Below are 22,634 nucleotides of genomic sequence, written 5' to 3'. Positions count from 1 at the left end.
TAGTAGGATACCCTACGTTGTACGGGAACGGGAAATTAAAATATTCTTACATAATTATCAATTATAAAATAATTCATCCAAGTTACTTCTTTTTTTTTCAAAATAAAGTTGCAGAGAGGTTGAAAAAACATTTTTTCTTTTGGCTCTTCAATGACTTTTTTTAGCACTGGAGTGTCATATTTTTTTAAATTACTTAGATTTGAGTTTATGTTATATTTTTTTTATCCGAACAATTCTTATAATCTTTGGTGGATCGTTTACTATTTATATATATATATATATATGGAAAAAAATTATGAAACAAACTTTTATGAATCAAATATTTTTATATATATATATAAACATAAATTTGTAATATTTTTTTTTTATAATTTTTTTTTTAATATTAAATAATGATTTTTTTTAATGTAAATTTAGTGGTGTTTTTTTTGAATTAATAGTCATATATAAATATATATATAAATAGTGGGAAAAATTTTTGTGAGGAAAATATATTTATATAAAATTAATTATGAAAGACAACTAATTTTACTATTTATTTAAACTATTGAAAACAAAATAAAAAAATTAAGTTAAAATAGATTATTCAATATGAATTATTTTATAATTTTAAAAGATCATATATAAAAATTGAAAGACAATAGTTTAAGATATCATATATTATCGAAAAAATAAGACAAGTTGAATTATATATTAATAAAAAACAACTTCCACTAAACGAAATTAGAGAATGTAAAATAAAAAATAGAAACTAAATCTTCTGTCCTTTTCGTCCTAATAAATTGTCATTCGAGTATCTCCAAATTTGTTTGTATTTTTAACAATCTAATTAAGACAATAAAATATTAAACAATAATAAAAAACAATTTATTTGATAAAAAATTGAAAAAATACATGTTCAACAACTTTTGAAGTTGATGTTCTTCCTTAATAAAATTTAATTTAATATATAAACACGTTTTAAAAATCTAAATAAGACATTAAAATAGATTAAAAAAAAACAATTTATTTGAACTAAAAAAATTGAAAAAATACAACCTAATTAATATATATATATATTTCCATTAAACAAAGGACCAAAATAAGAAACAGAAAAGAAGTTTCTTATATAAAATTTATTTAGGATAATACAAAATCCATAAACTACAATAATAATAAATTGGAGGATTAAATTATTAAATATTACCAATATCCTCAAGCTTTTCTCGGAAGATTGACTTCAATCTTATGTTTATTAAAAGCAATCCCGTCGTCATCTCTAGCATCACAGAGGAGAGAAAACTCCAGCAGTGTCAATGGAAACCATCTCCACCTTCACCGACTGGCTCCATCCAAAATCCGTCTCATACAACTCAAAACGCGGCAACCCACCAATGCCATACAATTTTGGACCGACAAAGGCTGAATCCGCATCAAATAACCATGCATCAGATAACCAGTTCTCTACCCCCTTCACAACTCCTTAAGCCGATCTTACAATCGCCTCTAGAATCGCAGTCGATGCCATCGTCATCGCCAAACCTTCTCCCCTTTCAAAGATGCAACCTTTATCGTTGCTATCTGAAACTTTATGCAGTTTCCAATGTAATTTGGCCAGAATCGGAGGATCCAATCGTGCTCAACAATCCATAGGTACTCCGAGTTGAATATTCTCGATTGTAATATCTCCCACATCTGCTTTAACCATACAAGCAAAATTTTTAAGAAAAGAAGTAAGAGAGAAAATATTTGGTTGGAGAAAATGAAAAGGCTGATTTAATTGCAAAGGTTTTATAAGGTTAAATTAATGAGAATTTATGTTGTTGGAGATTTTATAATTAATATTTTATTATAAAAATAATTTAATTAAGAAAAATAGAATAGGAAAGAAAGTAACTATAAATTATATTGAATTTTTATTATTAATTTAATAAATCATATAAACAAATTATACCGAATTTTTATTGTTAATTTAATAAATTATATAAACGTTATTATATATAAAAATAAATAAATATTTATTAATATATGATGAGTTTGTATATAAACCTCCATATTAATACATTAAGCATTATTATATATATTGTTATTATATAAATATGTATATATATATTAGGAGAGAAAATAATTAAGATAAATAAATTAGGTAGGAGAAATTAACTGATCTGTGGATCATCGCCTAACCTTCTCCCGTTTCGAAGATGAAACTTTTTCGAAGATGCAACCTTTATCGTTGCTATCTGAAATTTTACGCAGTTTCCAATGTAATTGGCCCGAATCGGAGGATCCAATCGTGCTCAATAATCTATGGGGACTTCGAGTTGAATATTCTCGGTATGAAAAGTCTGATTTAATTGGTTTAATTGTAAATGTTTTATATTTAATATTTAATGTTAAATTAATGAGAAATCTGTTGTTGTTGGAGGTTTTATAATTAATATTTTATTATAAGTTTTTGTTGAGGGTTTTATAATTAATATTTAATGAAAATTTTGAATTAATATTAATATAATTTAATTAAAAAAAATAGAGTAAGAGAGAATTATAGTGAATTTGTATGGTTAATTTAATAAATCATATAAACGTTATTATATATAAAAATAAATAAATATTTATTAATATATGATGAGTTTGTATATAAACCTCCATATTAATACATTAAGCATTATTATATATATTATTATTATTAAACATAAAAATAAATATGTTATGTAATATTATACCTTTTAATATAAAAATTATTGATAAAAAAATATTTTATATTATTAGTTTGAAAAAAAATATAAATATATATAGTAAGGTGAGAAAAAAAAATACTGAAATATATATAATAGGAAAGAAATTTATATATATAAATATGTATATATATATTATGAGAGAGAAAAAAATTAAAATAAATAAATTAGGGAAGAGAAATTACGGATCATTGCCAAACCTTCTCCCTCTCAAAGATGCAATCTTTATGGTTGTTATCTGAAACTGTACACGCATTTTCCAATATAATTCAATATAATTGACCTGAATAGAATCGGAGGATCCAATCGTGCTCAACAAATATCTCCCTCCCTATATCTGCTTTAATCATGCAAACAAAATTTTTAAGAAAAAAAAAATAAGATAGAGGAGGGAGAAAATGTTAGTGCTTGTAATCTAAGATTATTAAATATCTAAAAATTTTGAATTAATATTAATATAATTTAATTAAGAAAAATAGAGTAGAAAATAAGTAACGGTAAATTATAATGAATTTTTATTGTTAATTTTATAAATCATATAAATAAATATTTATTAATATATGATGAATTTGTATATAAACCTTCGTATTAATACATTAAGCATTATTATATATATTGTTATTATTAAATATAAAAATAAATATGTTATGTAATATTATATATTTTAATTAAAAAATATTGATAAAAAAATATTTTATATTATTAGTGTGAAAAAAAAATATAAATATATATAGTAAGAGAAAAAAATACTGAAATATATATATATTAGAACAAAAATTTATATATATAAATATGTATATATATATTAGGAGAGAGAAAATAATTAAGATTAATAATTATTATATATATTGTTATCTGAAACTTTACACGCATTTTCCAATATAATTCAATATAATTGACGAGAATAGAATCGTGCTCAAAAAATATCTTCCCTCCCTATATCTGCTTTAACCATGCAAACAAAATTTTTAAGAAAAAAAAGTAAGAGAGAGTTTGTAATCTAAGATTATTAAATATCTAATATTATTTATAAGTAAAAAGAATATTTGGGTGGAGAAAATAAAAAGTCTAATTTAATTTTTCAAAGGTTTTATAATTAATATTCTCATTAATGAGAATTCATGTTATTAGAGGTTTTATAATTAATATTTTATTATACGTTTTTTTTTTTGTTAAAAGTTTTATAATTAATATTTAATGAAAAATTTGAATTAATATTAATATAATTTAATTAAGAAAAATAGAGTAGAAGATAAGTAACGGTAAATTATAATGAATTTTTATTGTTAATTTAATAAATTATTTAAATAAATATTTATTAATATATGATGAATTTGTATATAAACCTTCATATTAATACATTAAGCATTATTATATATATTGTTATTATTAAATATAAAAATAAATATGTTAGGTAATATTATATATTTTAATATAAAAATTATTGATATAAAAATATTTTATATTATTAGTGTGAAAAAAAATATAAATATATATAGTAAGAAGAGAAAAAAATAATGAAATATATATATATTAATTTTTTTTTTATATATATAAATATGTATATATATATTAGGAGAGAGAAAATAATTAAGATTAATAAATTAGGGAAGAAAAATTACCTTAATTATGGATGATTATGGAAAGAGCGTGTATTACACCTACAACATTTTAAATTAAGTCATTAGATATATATATATAAATATAATTTAATTAAGAAAAATAGAGTAGAAGATAAGTAACGGTAAATTATAATGAATTTTTATTGTTAATTTAATAAATCATATAAATAAATATTTATTAATATATGATGAATTTGTATATAAACCTTCGTATTAATACATTAAGCATTATTATATATATTGTTATTATTAAATATAAAAATAAATATGTTATGTAATATTATATATTTTAATATAAAAAATATTTTATATTATTATTGTGAAAAAAAAATATAAATATATATAGTAAGAAGAGAAAAAAATACTGAAATATATATATATTAGAAAAGAAATTTATATATATAAATATGTATATATATATTAGGAGAGAGAAAATAATTAAGATTAATAAATTAGGGAAGAGAAATTACCTGATTTGTGTATGATTATGGAAAAAACTTGTATTACACCTACAACATTTTAAATTAGGGAAGAGAAATTACCTGATTTGTGGATTATTGCCAAACCTTCTCCCTTTCAAAGATGCAATCTTTATGGTTGTTATCTGAAACTTTACACACATATTCCAATATAATTCATTATAATTGACCAGAATCAATCGGATGTGTATGATTATGGAAAAAACTTGTATTACACCTACAATATTTTAAATTAGGGAAGAGAAATTACCTGATTTGTGGATTATTGTCAAACCTTCTCCCTTTCAAAGATGCAATCTTTATGGTTGTTATCTGAAACTTTACACGCATTTTCCAATATAATTCATTATAATTGGCCAGGAGGACTCCAATCGTGCTCAACAAATATCTCCCCTCCCTATATCTGCTTTAACCATGCAAACAAAATTTTTAAGAAAAAAAAGTAAGAGAGAGGAGGGAGAAAATGTTAGTACGTTTGTGAATATCTAATATTATTTATAAGTAAAAAGAATATTTGGGTGGAGAAAATGAAAAGTCTAATTTAATTAGTTTAATTGCAAAGGTTTTATAATTAATATTCTAATTAATGAGAATTCATGTTATTGGAGGTTTTATAATTAATATTTTATTATACGGTTTTTTTTGTTAAAAGTTTTATAATTAATATTTAATGAAAAATTTGAATTAATATTAATATAATTTAATTAAGAAAAATAGAGTAGAAGATAAGTAACGGTAAATTATAATGAATTTTTATTGTTAATTTAATAAATTATTTAAATAAATATTTATTAATATATGATAAATTTGTATATAAACCTTCATATTAGCATTATTATATATATATTGTTATTATTAAATATAAAAATAAATATGGTAGGTAATATTATATATTTTAATATAAAAATTATTGATAAAAAAATATTTTATATTATTAGTGTGAAAAAAAATATAAATATATATAATAAGAAGAAAAAAAAATAATGAAATATATATATATTAAAAAAGAAATTTATATATATAAATATGTATATATATATATTAGGAGAGAGAAAATAATTAAGATTAATAAATTAGGAAAGAGAAATTACCTGGATGATTATGGAAAGAGCGTGTATTACACCTATAACATTTTAAATTAAGCGTCATTAGATATATATAGATTTGGGTAAAAATGAATCCGCGTGCATTCAGTGCATTGATTGAATTCGACTTATGCGTATAATTCATAATATCATTAATATTACACTATCTAAAATTAGTTCTGAAAAGACTGTTGAGTCGGTTGGGTAGATCATCTTCTTTCTTGAAAATATTTGTGCACGTTAATTATTTTGTTGTAAGGGGCCTACCTTCTTTATTTTTTTTGTCTTTATTTTTTTTCTTTCTTCCATTTTTTCTTTTTAATTTTCTAATATCATACTTTGTTTAGTTGTGATTAAACTAATCACGTTTATAATTTATTGTGGACAATTTTAAAAAATAAAAAAATATATATAATCAGTAAAATAATATTAAATATTTCGACCATCAAACTCTTTCTAACTATGTTGACCATTAATAATACATTTTATATGTTTTATTTGAATTATTATACAAAGTTAACCTCCGCACTAGTATATTTTGAGTTATTGTATACTAAAATAAATAGGATTAGAAAGTAATGTAAGAATTTTATCATGGATGAGAGGACTTAAACAAATTTGGTGAGATATTTGAAATGATGTGCACAACATCACTCGCATGTAAAAAATAGTCTCTATCACCCAAGAGAATTGGGAAAATATCAAGGTATAAATATTGTATGTCGAAAATTATAAAAATCACCCAATATAATGCCATCTAGTTAAATTCATAAATTTATGGATTTTTCTTAACATTCCGGTATAAATTTGCTTAATTATGTTTTTCCTAATGAAAACGAATAAATTATTTTCATAATTTTAATATTTTGAATGAATTTTTTTATGTAAAATAAATAAACAAATAAATGATTTTCATTTTTTTTTCCCGAATTTTTAGAGTTAAAATGATCTTATAACTATGATTTTCATGACTTCAGTTAAAATGATCTTATAATGGTGAAATGTTATTTGAAAAAGGAATTTTGCTTGTTTTTATCCTATTAGATTCAAATTGAACTCATTTTGAGACAAGGAAAAATATGGGTCTCCTTAAATTCTACCCATCAATTTTTATTTTATGTTTCTTGCATACTGGCATGTATTAAAATTGGAAGGTTTTAATTAACATAAGTCAACTTTAAATTTCAATTTTGAAGAAGGTTTTCAATGTTAAATAGGTATAAATTTAAGTTTTGCATAAGTTTAAGTTATCATTTAAAACTGTGAACCGGATTTCAGTATTATAATTACATATAAACCATTAGGAATGTATTTATGTTTTTTATCTTATTTTTATTTTTTGTGATTTTTTTTTTCTCTCCTATTTATGTCACTTACTATTACCATTACCAGAGGCATCCTAACTTTTCGATGCACCAAGACATATTATTCTTTTTATTTAATTTAATAAATATTTCCCGATGAGATGTTTTCACTTAGTAGATTACTTTTTTTTATTTGCAAATGATTGAATTCTTAGTAAATTAAAAATATATATTTTTAACATATTGGGTTTACTTTAGCCTATTAAGTTTACTATTTTTTTATGTGCTACTCTAGGATTGGTTTTCCCTAATTTATAGGTTTGTTGTTCTTACCCTATGTTAACTAATTTGGTATTACTTTTTATTAGATTGATCAAAATTAAAAAATATGTTTGTCAAAAAAATTAAATAAAACAAATTTTCAATGTTGGCTTGTTCTAAAACAGACCACGAGCTGACATTATTGGGCTCTCAAATGGGCCACATGTTGAGTTGAAGCCTACACTTATAATAAACTCTACATTGTTAATTAGAGTTTATTGATTTTTTTTTTGTTTTGAGTTTGTGCCTGACCAAAGTTATTTATGTTTATTACCTGAATGTTTACCCTATAAATATGTGATTATTAAGGGTTTATATCTAGAGAGATAAAATGTGAGGCAAAAAACTTTTTATTCCTTCTTCTTCATAGTGAAATCTGGTGGTGGCTGAAGTGGATGTAGCTCAATTTGAGTGAACTAATATAAATCTGTGTCTTCTTGTGTTATTCTTTTTACAGATTGTTTCAAACAAGTCGGATTTGGGAGATACAAATCCTAACACCACACTCACTAATTAGTCGGCTTCCCTTAGCATCGGGTAAATTCTTGTATCAGCTCAATTGTATTTAGTCGCGGTTCAATCTCCACGCGTTGGTCTTATTGGATCCTCCAGACTTCTATTACATCACATTGGAAGTGGTCAACATCCAAAATACGACATTTCCCTTCACGGGATTAACTAAAGGTAACAAGGTTGGTGCTCATAAAGGTAAGGTCATGATATACACGGGGCTCAACACTAGAAGTTGACACCATGTTGTTTAGGTGTGCCCTCATCTTCATCTTTCATAACCCAAAATCTTTCATCCCATCGAACTTCTCGATATTCACCCTAGAAGTTAATCTCATCTAAGGTTAAAGAAATCGAACCGCGACCGCCTTAGACCAACCTTGTTGTGATACCAGTTTGTTGTGAAAACTATCACCCAAAGAATAAAAAATGGAAATATAGCAATCGTAATGGATGTAGAACAATAACGTAAAATTAAAGAATAAACAGAATAACGACACAAGAATTTTATCCAAGTTCGGACCAACAATGTCCTACGTCTTGCTTTCGGAGAATCGATTAAATAGAGTTATAATTACAAATTCTAACTCTCTGTATGTTCTTGGTTTTAGTCTCATCACTCTCTACAACTCGTTTACAATGTAAATAAATATAGGCTTTTAGATTTCATAATTAGAAAATAATCATTCTCTTTATATATTATATTATATTATAATATATATATATACTATTTCCCTTTTAGAATATATATCATTCTCTTTCCATATAATATAATATACATGGATTCTTTCCTTCTTTTGTACCTAACATTGAGGCACACTAAATTGGGCCTCATAACCCTAGGCCAAATTCCACAATATACACAAAAGCTTTACTTGAGATGACGATGCTATTTGGGAGGCGCATATTAAGGTAAACAATGTTATATTGAAATTTATTTTCATATTTTAGTTTCATACATTATAATTTTATTTTGAATAGGTTGATCTCAATGCACATGGATTGAGAGACAAGTCTCTTCCATTTTACGAGGATTGGTGTATTGTATTTGAAAAAGATCGAGCAACTGAAGAATTTGCTGAAGGACCTGTAGAAGCAATGGTAGCAATAGAGAATGAAGTGTGAACTAATGATATAGAGTATGAAAATGTTAGAAAAGAGCCTACATCGAGGTTAGTTCATGCAATAACTAGTGATGTAGAAGATGGAAGACTGGGTAAGAGAAATAAATATGAACCTTTAATGACATGCATGAAGGAAATGAATGCCACAAAGCGAGAATTCTTTACAAAGTCAACAAACAATTTGTTTGCACTAGTTGCTAAAACTAGTTACCATCATGATCTATCAACGAAAAGAGTGTAAGTATGTGAAATAATTTCTCGTCTTCCTCTTGATCTAGTTGAAAAGATAGATGTTGCAATTACAGCCAAGACACAATTTGTTGACATATTTACATCCTTAAATGATGATGCGGTTATTATTCATCGAAAAACTATCTCGTATTGGTGGTTAGTAAAGGTAGACACATATACTACTTGCTTTGGATAGTACCTCGATAACATATTTCTTGGGTGATTTTTTGCATGCAAGTCTTCTTCTTCCTTTATGGAGCTTTTAATAGTAGGATAGATAACATGTTACATTTGTCCTTACCTTTAAGTCGTAAATACTTTATATTTGACATGTTATCTTAATTATACTTTTTGTAATTATACTTTGCTAAATCTTTTAACTTTGTTATCAAGAAAGATAATATATGGTGACAATCTCATTAATTATGTGAGTAGTGTGAACAACTTGATTGTCAATCATTTTTTTTATCAACTAGATGTATTCTTAAATGAGGTGAAAGAAAATTATTTATTATTATAGTAATAATTTAATATAATGGTTAAAATTTGATTCTTAAATAAGATCTAAATAGTTTAAAATTTCCCATAAACAAATAAGTAAAAAACTGTGAGTGAGAAGCAAAGTTTCAATATTCAACATGAATAAAGAACTACCTCTATTAATATCATTTTAAAATAAAACACATGAATAAAAAGAAATAATAAAAACAAATAAGTAAATATTAATTTAACAATTAAATTAAATTTATATAAATATAAAGGGCAAAAATATGTTTTGCATTTTATACTACCAATCAAACACAAAATTATAAAATTTATACAATTTATAACCCTCTTATATTTTAACCAAATACAAATAACATATATAACTTATACCTTTTAATACCCGTTTACAACTTATAACTCATATAATTAATACTTATATAACTAATACTATATTATTTTAATGAGAAAACTTCCATAAAATTGTAGCTATATTTTTTTAATCCAAATTCTTGAATAAAATGCTTTAGTTTTTACTATTCAAGATTATAAAATAAATTAGATTTAAAAAATGTGTTAACAATAAAATTACAGGAATCTAAAATTTTATTTATATGTTCCTTTATTAACCTTTGGTGCCAACTTTTATACATTTTGACTCATTATTCGAATAAGAAAATAGTGTCTTGATAATATGAATAATGTTATTTATACATTTAATTTAACAGACTTTTAAATATGTTTCTAAATGATTTTGAAATTATTTCTTATATATTTACTTTTGTTTGAAATTGTTTCTTATACATTTATTTTTGTTTAAATTTAGTTTATAAACATTTAAAATAATTTAAAACATTATAATACTGTAAATTTGTAAACTTGTGTTGAAAATAAGTACACATATCTCGTATATGTGGTATATTCATTTTTGAAGTTTTATTGTGGACAAAATTTTCACATTCATCTTCAAATGAATTATTGAACTTCATTCTCAAACTACGATGCAGTTGCTCCGCTTACTAAGACGACGACGAGATTGTTTCTTTTTAGACCTCCATATTAGATGTTGTTTGTTTCTGTTGAGCAAGAACATCTTCATTGTCTTCGTCTGTAATATCATTGTATGGAAATTGAGCAGAACACCTGCGTGTCGTTTGAGAATGGAGTTGAAGAAGTAATCTTAAACGAATGTGAAAGCTTTGCTAGTAGAACTTATAAAAATAAAAAATGGATGTCACATATATGAGAAATTTGTATCAATTTTCAACACAACTTAACAGTCTTATAATATTTTAAATAATTTTAGATATTTATGAATCAATTTCAAACAAAAATAATTGTATAAAGAGCAATTTTAAACAAAATCATATATAAGAGCATTATACGTATAACCACAACGAAAATTTGGAGTTATTTGTACAAATTCAATTATTGGTTGTTTTGAAAAAAGTTAATGCAATATTATATAAATGATAGTCATTTGAGCACAATGACAAATATACGAGTGTTCATATATAGTCACCAAACACATCTAAAACACAACGAGATCAATTATTTGAGAGCAACAATGAAAATATAAAAAAATGCTCACTAACGAACAAACTAAACATAAAACTAACAAATTCACCGACCGCCTCCACCGAATTTTTAGAAGAGTCCTCCTATATAGTTATAATAATAGCATTGTGGAGTAAACGTATTGGTCGACTGCGATCACTAAACGTCATACGGTTCATTTTGAATCAAATAGTCTACTAGAAAATAATCAAGATAAAGACTCATCGACTCAATCCAACTGAGCTCACAGTTTCTATCCTAACATCCCAATAACCGATGATTAAGTCATGTATCACCATCAAGGCCAAGCATGTTCCAAATCAGACTCCAAATTACAGTCACTCATTTGCAATGCAAAAGAAAATAAAGTGTCATCTCCACCTTTTCACACCACATTCTGCAACGACTAACTATAATGCACATTTTCATGTATCTATCATTCATCAAGATCCTTCCATGCATGACACTCCAAACTAAAACGAGAAATTTGAAGGAAAATTAGAATCACACAACTTCTCTCATAAGAAGTCATATGGGGCAATCTCCGCAAATAATGTGTAACAATGACCTACCTTACAAGAATCTATATCTTGTAAACGTAAGATATCACGCAAAGAAGAAATCACCACCACGTGATCCACTAAAATCAACAACCTTTCATGTAAGGTTACATCTTTATCATTAAGTCTTCTCATTTATCTGAATATTCTACCCACGAAACTATTCAAATGTTGATCGAACATGTCTTTGACCGAAACATTTTTATAGATCGCGATCGAAATAAGTGTTGATAATGAAAATTCATGACTTTTGAAACTTTACCAAATATCGTCACATAAGTTGATCGATGAGTCGTCGTCTATTAAGAATTTGCACTGCATACGAAAAGACTTCCACATAGTATAGATGTCTCTTCAAACGCTACAAATTCAATTATTTTTATTAAATTTAATTATCATTCCTCCATTATTGGCACATATATTTAGTATATAGTTTTATTTCAAATAATATTATTTATTAGTATTATTTATAAACTTCTTTTATGTCCTCATTCCGTCAAATATGGGATCATGATCGAGTATAAATAACTTTGTGGTAGTATCTTATTTAAATTTATCAAAAAAACTGAACGAACCCAATTTGCAACCATCCAAATTGTTTAGTGGCAATTTAAACAATTTTGTCTTACATTACTTTTAAAACTCTCTCATCAAAATTCTATAATATCTTAGGTTAAAATGGAGCTAATAATAGTGGGATTTAGCTAGTTTCTTACATTAAATAAATTATCAATATATATATATATATATATATATATATATATATATATATATATATATATATAACGATGCTTAATTTTGAAAGTGTCTAGATTGCCGGGTCAAAAATTGTGGTTAATTTGGATATATATGTGAGAGTAAATGGATACTTGGGTCGAATTTTGGGTTGACCCACCCATAAACTTAAAACGGTTAAAAATAAAAATAAAATGGTATAGATATGTGTTAGACTTTAAATTATGACCGAGTCTTTCAAGTTCTTTAATTCAAGAAACGGGTTCTTGATGTTCAGGACCGATGGTAGAATTCAACACTCTAGTGCAGCGGACATAGAATTAGAGGAGAATTCGAGGTTAGGGAGAGAAGAGCCGAAGGGGAGGAGAGAAATACCACTAGATTACACCTAGCAGTCCAAGAAGGGGGAGGAGGGCCGAGAGATAACTTAAACACCAAGTTCCAAAATATTCAATTCATAGTCCCAAAAAGTGGGGTGGGCATCACCATTTAAAGAGACTGGTTTACCCAAGAGTATTCGGTTACAACAAACTTTCAAAATAACAGAATTCAGTTCAAGAGAAATAAGAGAGAAAGTAAACAAAACAAAATTATTCCTTAAAAACATAAACTGGCCCATATGGACACTTGGGCAGAGAGACGGGTGCATAAAATATTTTAGGACCGAGGTTTTTGATGAGCTGCCCGTAACATAATTCCCCCCTTCGAGGTTCGTCGCCCTCGACGAAAAGAATGTGGACTGGTCAGCCTCTAATACGCATCTTCAACTTCAAAACTATTTCTTCGGTCGGGCTTCGGCACATTCAGCAAGGGTCGCAACATAAAACTATATTTTCTCGAAAAACTTTCGGTAGAATCGCTTCAGTAGTGGAACTGGCCGGGTCCTTGCGGTCTTTTGCGCTGCTGGGTTGCTTGCCACTCCGCCCATGTGAGGAATTTCTGTGCACCTAAGGTCGAGTTTTTCAGTATTTAGAGCTGGCCTTGGTTGCTGCAATGTCCCCAGCGCCTGGTGCAAAAATAATTTCTTCCAACTTCGATTAAACTTCATACTTGGCTCAAAAATCCAGGCCAAGTCTTTTTCCCGAACCAGCATAATAGCAGCATCGAATGAGCCATAGCTTCTAATTAGATCATTAGGAATATCTTCCAAGGTCATTGCAGCGAGTGAAACAGTTTGGCCTTCGGGCTTACTCTTTACTTGCATTTTGGCAGCAACAATATATTCATCTAGGATCTTTTCCAGCTGGTTTCCATGCATCAAACTGGCCTGCGACCGAGGAATCCCTTTAAGGACCGTGGTTCTGTCTTGCTTATCATAGGATAGTGTTAGCTTTTCAAAGTCCCAAGAAGACGGGCCTAGAGTAATCAGCCATTCAATTCCCAGCACAATATCATATCCGTCCATGGAAATTACCTTCATTTCTGTTTGGTATCCATTGCCTTCCATCGACCACTTCAAGTCCTTGCAAACACTAGAACATAACACATTAGACCCATCAACCACTCTAACCGATTGCACCTGGGTTGCTATGCTTTTGTGGTCTATTTTCTCCAAAATCCTGCTATTGATAAATTTGTGGGTGCTGCCTGTATCGATCAAGATCATCACCGGCAGGTTTCCAACTTTGCCAAGAATTTGGAGCGTTTGGAAAGCTTTAGACCCGGTCAAGGCATGTAAAAATATGGCTGGTTCATCCCTTGGGCCGAGCAATGAAGGTAGATCATCCAAAACAGATTCTTGGTCGGGTTCTTGATCTTCTTGATTGGTCGAGACCATGAATAACTTTGATTTACACCTATGGTTTGGTTGCCATTTTTCATTGCAAGAATAGCATAGGCCCTTCTTTCGCTTTTCATTCATTGAGGTTGAGTCTAATTGCTTAACATGACCCTGATTTGCATTTGAAAAAGACCCATATGATGAATTTTTGAAGTCGGTATTGGTGCTCGGCCCGGCTGTGTTGATATTGGACGGCGTGGGCAACAATGATGCTTCAGCGCTGTACAAGTTACCACTGCTCATTAAGGACCGATATGTTGCTTCTTGGACTTTAGCCATGGCCATTGCTTCGTTTAAAGAATCTGGGAATCGCAACCTGATGCAGTTCGCAATCTCTTCCCTTAGACCGGACAAGTAACAATCTATGATATATTCTCTTGGCATGCTGTAGTGCTTTTGAGAGATCGACATGTATCGCAGATTATATTCTTGAACCGACCCAACCTGTTTCAGATTCATCAACTGTCTCATTGGAGTGTCGTGTATAGAGGGTCTGAATTGTGTCATAAGATCTCTCTTGAACACATCCCAAGATAAGGCTTCCATATGATTTCGGTTTTGAAGATATGACCCGTACCACATTCTTGCTTCGCCGGAAAAATGAATGGGGGCGATTTCTAATTTAGTGGCATCCTTAGTTTTATCCACTCTGAAAAATTGCTCGGTAGAAATTAGCCAGTCCTCGACATTCGACCCATCAAACCGAGGAAAATCGACCTTGGTTAGCCGAGTAGGAGGAGCATAGTGTTGGTCGCGGTTCTGGCCAGGGTGCGGGGGCCTAAATGGTGAAGGACCGTGGCAAGAATTATCATCATAGGGTCTGTGGTGGGGTTCTTGCACGTTTCCAGATGCCCCGCTCTCAAAGGCTGCCATTCTTTCTTCAGCCGCATCAAATCTTCGGTCTATGGCAGCTTGCATTGCTGCTGTTTGTTGGGACAGGTTTTCAATGAGGGCCTTGAGCGCATCCATTTCCGATTGCTGGCGAGTTTCTACCATGTTGAGAATCGCCCAGCTCTGATACCAAGATGTTAGACTTTAAATTATGACCGAGCCTTTCAAGTTCTTTAATTCAAGAAACGGGTTCTTGATGTTCGGGACCGATGGTAGAATTCAACACTCTAGCGCAGCGGACATAGAATTAGAGGAGAATTCGAGGTTAGGGAGAGAAGAGCCGAATGGGAGGAGAGAAATACCACTAGATTACACCTAGCGGTCCAAGAAGGGGGAGGAGGGCCGAGAGATAACTTAAACACCAAGTTCCAAAATATTCAATTCATAGCCCCAAAAAGTGGGATGGGCATCACCATTTAAAGAGGCTGGTTTACCCAAGAGTATTCGGTTACAACAAACTTTCAAAATAACAGAATTCAGTTCAAGAGAAATAAGAGAGAAAGTAAACAAAACAGAATTATTCCTTAAAAACATAAACTGGCCCATATGGACACTTGGGCCGAGAGACGGGTGCATAAAATATTTTAGGACCGAGGTTTTTGATGAGCAGCCCGTAACAGTATGTTTCGAACTCGCAACCTAACAAAAACAAGTACAACTTTTTAACCAACTAGGCTAATAACACTTTATATTTTAAATTCAACACCAAATTGATGAATGCGGAATAATTTTAACTACTAATCTATATATATATATATATATAATGATGCTTCATTTTGAATGTGTCCGGATTACCGGGTCGAAAGCTGTAGTTAATTTGAATATATATGTGAGAGTAAATGGATATTTGAGTCGGATTCAGGGTTGACCCACCATAAACTTAAAACGGTTAAAAATAAAATTAAAAATGTTATAGGTATGTTTTGAACTCGCAATCTAACAAAAATAAGTACAACTCTTTAACCAACTGGCTAATAACACTTTATATTTTAAATTCAACACCAAATTTGATAATCGCAGAACATTTTTAACTAACTAATATATATATATATATATATATATAAAATGATGCTTAATTTTGAAAGTGTTCGGATTGCCGGGTCGAGAACTGTGGTAAATTTGAATATATATATATATATTTTAAATTCAACACCAAATTTGATAAACGACGTTGTAACACTATATTTTTATACGTGTGCATCGCACGGGGATCTTCCTAGTTTATTTTATAATAAGATAATTTCAAAAATAAAATTAATTATTGAATAAGCGAAAATAAAGTTCAACCCAATGTCATGAAAAATAAATTACAATTTTAATATTACCGTAATATACTATCACCTTATTATTACGATAATATACATTGCATTAAGATTTTACATCACCTTCATATTTTTTTAGTCACATATATATAATAAATTAATTGATTGTTATACATTTTTAATTCCATCTATATTTTATCATGGTGAACATTTCTTTTTACCATGCAATATTTTTTGCATTATATGTCACGCTACAACTTTCAGTTGCCTCTCAATCCAATGATACAAATACATTAATAGGGTTTTCTACCTATCTTGTTCATCGAGATTCAGTTGAATCGCCATTTTACAACCCATCTGTGAATCAAACCAACTTCCTAACCAGATCTATTCATCGCTCTAGGTCCCGCTTATCACGTTTCAACTACGGCTCGAAGGTAATGACTGAGAGTTCGACAATAATGTTGTCTGACTGGGAGTACCTCATAGAAATTTACATCGGTACACCGCCGGTCAAGCAATTGGCGATCGCTGATACCGCCAGCGAAATTACCTGGACTCAATGCCAACCATGTTTAAGTTGTTGCAAGCAAATTCAACCCATATTTAATCCAATGAAGTCATCATCCTATAAGGTAATGTCATGTCGTTCAAGTGACTGTCAAAGTAAGAGACGAGATCCAAATATAAATGTTAAATGTAACCGTATGTTTATTAATAGCAAATGTCATTATGGTATAACCTACAATGATGGTTCCACCAGAAATGGGGTACTAGGCTATGAAATGTATAAATTGGGGAGTCGTTCGATCTTGAAAATGGCTTATGGGTGCGCGTATGACAACCGAGGTGAATTTCATGAGACCTCGGCTGGCATAGTTGGGCTCGGAAGTGGGAATCTCTCTTTCATTGGCCAGATTCGCAAATTGATTGGTGGGAAATTCTCATATTGCCTAGTGGATCGGTCGAAACAAAATGCTAAAAGCAAAATCAACTTCGGTTCTAACGCAATCGTGTCTGGACCCGGAGTGGTATCCACTCCATTGGTCACAAAGAGTCCTAGGGAGTGGTATCATGTCACGTTGGAAGGGGTCAGCGTAAGAAATACTAGAATTCCATTCAATATTGGAGTAGCTAAATACATGAAGGATGTTGTTAAGGAGGGTAATATCGTGATAGACTCGGGAACCACGATGACTCATTTACCGACAGATATGTACCAAAAACTTGAGAATACGCTGAGAGGCGCGATTAAAGCCATACCAGTCGAAGATCCAACTGGGGAATTAAGCCTTTGTTATAAGAACGTCAACAACTTTAGAATTCCGACAATCATTTTCCATTTCGCGAGAGGTGCTGATGTGGCGTTGGAGACGAATAATACTATTGCTCCATACTCGGGTCTGTTGTGTCTAGCCATAATCCCATCTGATGATCTAGCCATATATGGGAACTTGTCCCAAATGAACCGGTCTTAATTGGATATGATCTTGATAAAAAATTTGTTTATTTCAAGCCAACTATATGTTAAAATAATGGTCTTTAATTAATTGCTGCTCATATTTAAGGGTTGGAGAATAAAAGGATATGAGCAAAGTACTGAATTTAAATAATTATTTTGTATGGAACGAAATTAAACATATATTGTCTTTAATCAAAGTTTAACCATTGCGCTATACTAAAATTTAAACAAGTTATAAATAATTACATTAATTTTTAATTTAATTCGTACATTATAATTACCATTTTTAATTTTTTATGACGGTTAATTATCGGTTACACAGTGTAACAGTGGATAAGATAAAAAAAACTGTTAAATAAACAAAAGTAAAGATTTTAAAATTAAACATGTGAGGATGGTCTATTACCGACACTTTTAAAGAGTCGGCAAAACAATTATCATGCTTGAACAGAATTGAATCCCTCCCTACAAAAACTTTGCCATGCATTTGCGGCGTTTGGGTGCTACTTATAGATTAAATTTATTTGTTTTTTACTAAATTGTTCCACTTCGATTTCCAGTTGATACTGATAAGAAATTCAATAATTTTTCTTTGAGTTCAAATAACAAACAACCGAACATTTTAACGGCTTTTCTAGCATTGATCAATGTAAAAACTAAAAAAAAAATCCCATCTAAAACATGTACAATTTCTAATTCTACAATTTACTAACAAACATTCATTCTAGATTCAAAGACTATCTTATTTTATACATTTCAGTTGGAAGATATTAAATCAATTTAGCATTAAAAACTACTTCAATGTGGATTACACTTTTTAGAATATGGGATGATGATATATATGATTGGGGATGGTGATAATTTTAGTGATGGTTTATTTCCATTTACAAATTCTCCTTTATTAGAATAAACATTGGTTTCAATGCTGTCAAACTCGTGAGTCAACTCGTGAACTTGTTTGAGTTTTCAATTCAACTCAAAAAAAATGAGTCACGAGTTGTAATAACTCGTTAGGGAGTAAAATCGGTATTCGCGAGTTGAATCAATCAACTCGCTACAATCACCGAAATTGAAAAAATCGTATCGTGCTGATGAAGAGAAGGAAACATGAGTTATTGTTCTTTACCGTTGTCCCTTCACTCTCTTGAACCTTCTTTTTTTTTTTCCTTCGATAGTCGATTGAGATAGAAAGATAAATATAGATACAGATAAGAAAATGGATAGAAGATTGAGGGAGAAGAAGGAAGATGCAAATTTAGAGAGAAGAAGAAAATGGAGATGCGGCCGCCAATGAAGATGGGATGTGGGTTAGGGTTTCTAGATATTTATATTATATATTTATATTATATATTTATATTTGTAGATAATATTGTAATTAGGGATATAGAGTTATATATAATTATATATTGAAGAATAGATTGTTTAGTTATATTTTATTTTGTATTAATATAAATATATAATATTATTATATGTTTATTGTTTTTTTATATATAAATAATTTAATATTAATTTTATAATTAATATATTTAAAGTAAAATTTTACGATTTTACAATTCGATTTTGATTTCGAGTTTACAAACCTCTAACGATTTTACGTAAACTCTGGATTTTAAAAGCCTTGATTGGTTTACTTCTACTAAGAAAATAACATTTACAAAAAAAAATGTATATTCCTAATAATATTTCTATTTTTGTTAGAGAAGAGACTTATACCAGATTGTAGTTGACCTTACTATTAATAATTACCTGGAAAATAATTTAATTTCTCATATTAGTAAGAGAATATTTCTTGCTCTATTGGAGCTGGCCAAAGAGAAATTAAATAGAAGAAGATAGTCTAACTTCCTATAGCTAGAAGACTTGCATTTTTTTTTTATCTAAGATTCAGCTGGTAGATCTTCAATAACAAGTATTCAAATTGGTTATGCCCTAATTTGTAGTTAGGATATTAATTTCTGCAATTCTAGTTTTTGGCCAATATTAGAAAATTATTAAAGCCATTACTGAAATCTTGTTGAATTGATTGAAAAATTCAATCTGAGATTGAATCTTTGTTGTGTTCCTGCATTAAATAATGGATAATGTATTAAAATGATTTGAAGTTATAATTCAATTTTGAATTTCCTGAAATAATTATTTTAATTTGATCCTTAATATAAGTTGATTGAATTATTCCTACAAATATTTGAGATGGAAAAATTATATATAATTATGTGGTTTAATTCATAAAAATTGAATTTGTTTAATATGATTATGGACATTTATACTTTTGTTTATTTTAGATGATTAAGATGTATTATAATATGAAAATATCATATTTTTGTATGTGATAATTTTACAGGTACTTTAGATTAAATGGAAAAACTACTTACATAATTAAAACGAGTTAATGAAATAGTAACAATAAGATTTGACAAACACACTTAACCAAGCACAGAACTTGCCGTCTGACAGACTCAAACTCAAGAACTTAAGATTAATATACATCTCTTATTGTCGTTACACTAGAAAAGCGAACTATTCTTTCGCCTTTTACCTACTACTTATAGTTCATTGATCTAACATTTATTTAATTTTAATTTTAAACAAATGGAACATTATAAAGAACTATGTTTTGTAGATATAGTTAAATGGATTTGTGAACTAGTTAGTTAATGACTTTTTAGTTTGATAATTCATTATAAGTATCAGATAATATTATTAGAGAATTTATTCTTGTTTTTATTATATTGTTAGTGATAAATTAAATCTAATGAAATGGTCATTTTAAGCCATCTGTTATCATGCTTTTTTAAATAAAAAATTTAAAGAAAATTTTGGTTTTAAAAAGGAAAATTAAAAAAAATTATTAAAAGGAAAATTGATTAAAAATAAATCAAACTGAAATATCTTTGGCGGCGCTTAAAATAATATTACCGGCGTATAAATAAGCGTTGCAAAGACCTGCAAAATCCCTGCTTCTCCGACGCATATTTAAGTATCGGTGATAATGAAATGATCATTTTAAGCCATCTGTTATCATGCTTTTTAAATATAAAATTTAAAGAAAATTTTGGTTTTAAAAAGTAAAATTGATTAAAATTAAATCAAACTGCAATATTTTTGGCGGCGCTTAAAATAATATTACCCGGCGCATAAATAAGTGTCGCAAGTACCTGCCTAAATCCTTACTTCCAACGCTACTAAGCGCTGGAATATATCATTTTAAGCGTCACAAAGACCTGCAAAAACTCCTTTGTTAAAAGTACGTCAAAAACCTTAGAATTCCGACAATCATTTTCCATTTCGCAGGACGTGCTGACGTGGCTTCGGAGACGAAGAATACTATTGCTCCATACTCGGGTATGTTGTGTCTAGCGATAATCCCATCTATTGATCTAGCCATATATGGGAACATGTTGCATATGAACTTGAATATGATCTTGAGAAAAAAAAAATAATTTCAAACCAACTATTCGCTAAAATAATAGTCTTTAATTGATGCTCAAATTTTGGGGTTGGACAATAAAAGGGTGAATTTAAATATATTTTTTAATTAAAAAAGAACTAACATGACACTCACCGCCATGGTTTCTCACTTAAACTCAAAACGTTTTCAGTTAGAATTGAGCACGTGACTTTTTTTTGTTTTGTTTTTTAAGCTTAAATAATTATTTTGTATAGAATGAGATTGAACATTTATATTTAAATGTTTTACATTTAAAATTTGTTTTCTATTTTTTAATTATTTTCTAATCAAAGATTAGCCATTGCACTGTACTTTTAAATAAGTTATAAATAATTTCACTAATTTTTATTTAATTCATAAATTATAATTACTATTTGTAATTTATTGTGACGGTTAATGACAATTATCGATGAGTGTGTATTAGATAAAAAAAAAATTGTTAAATAGTCAAAAGTAAAGATTTTTAAATTAAACTTGTGAGGATGGGATATTACGACGCTTAATAGAATCAGCAAAACAAGTATCGATGCTTAAACAGAAGAGAATCTTTTCCACATAAAGTATTTCCGACGCATTTGCGGCGTTTGAATGCTACTGATTTTGGGAAAGCTAAGTAGCACACAAACGCCACAAATGCGTCGGAAACGATTTTTGTGGGAATGATTCTCTTATGTTTAAGCATCGGTACATGTTTTGCCGATTCAATTAAGTGTCGGTAATATCGCGCATTTGCGGCGTCTGGGTGCTGCTTATTAGATTGAACATATTTGTTTTTTACTCAATTGTACCACTTGGATTTCCAGTTGACACTAATTAAGAAATTCAATAATTTTCTTTTGAGTTTCAAAGACAAACAGCCGAAACGTTTTTATGACGTTTCTAACAATTATCAATGCAAAAGCTGCAAACAATCCCATCTAAAACATGTACAATTTATAACTCTACAATTTAGTAACAAAATCATACAATTTAGTAACAAGCATCCATTCTAGATTCAAAGATCATCTTATGGTTCATCACTCATTGTGGTGCATGTAACAAACGCCCTCCCTCCGTGAATTATTCT

At 28.7% G+C, this 22,634-nt stretch overlaps 1 protein-coding gene across 1 annotated transcript; it reads left to right on the top strand.

Annotated features, from left to right (window-relative positions):
* Positions 1-17,098: 17,098 nt before the first annotated feature.
* Positions 17,099-18,136, top strand: LOC124934606 (aspartic proteinase CDR1-like). The gene has a single exon (XM_047475133.1). The coding sequence runs from the start codon at positions 17,099-17,101 to the stop codon at positions 18,134-18,136; it is 1,038 nt and encodes a 345-aa protein (XP_047331089.1).
* Positions 18,137-22,634: the final 4,498 nt, after the last annotated feature.

This window comes from Impatiens glandulifera, chromosome 4 (genome assembly GCF_907164915.1).
Source record: "Impatiens glandulifera chromosome 4, dImpGla2.1, whole genome shotgun sequence".
Classification (NCBI taxonomy): Eukaryota; Viridiplantae; Streptophyta; class Magnoliopsida; order Ericales; family Balsaminaceae; genus Impatiens; species Impatiens glandulifera.
Note: the sequence above shows the minus strand (reverse complement) of the source record. Positions and strands in the feature narration are given on the sequence as shown.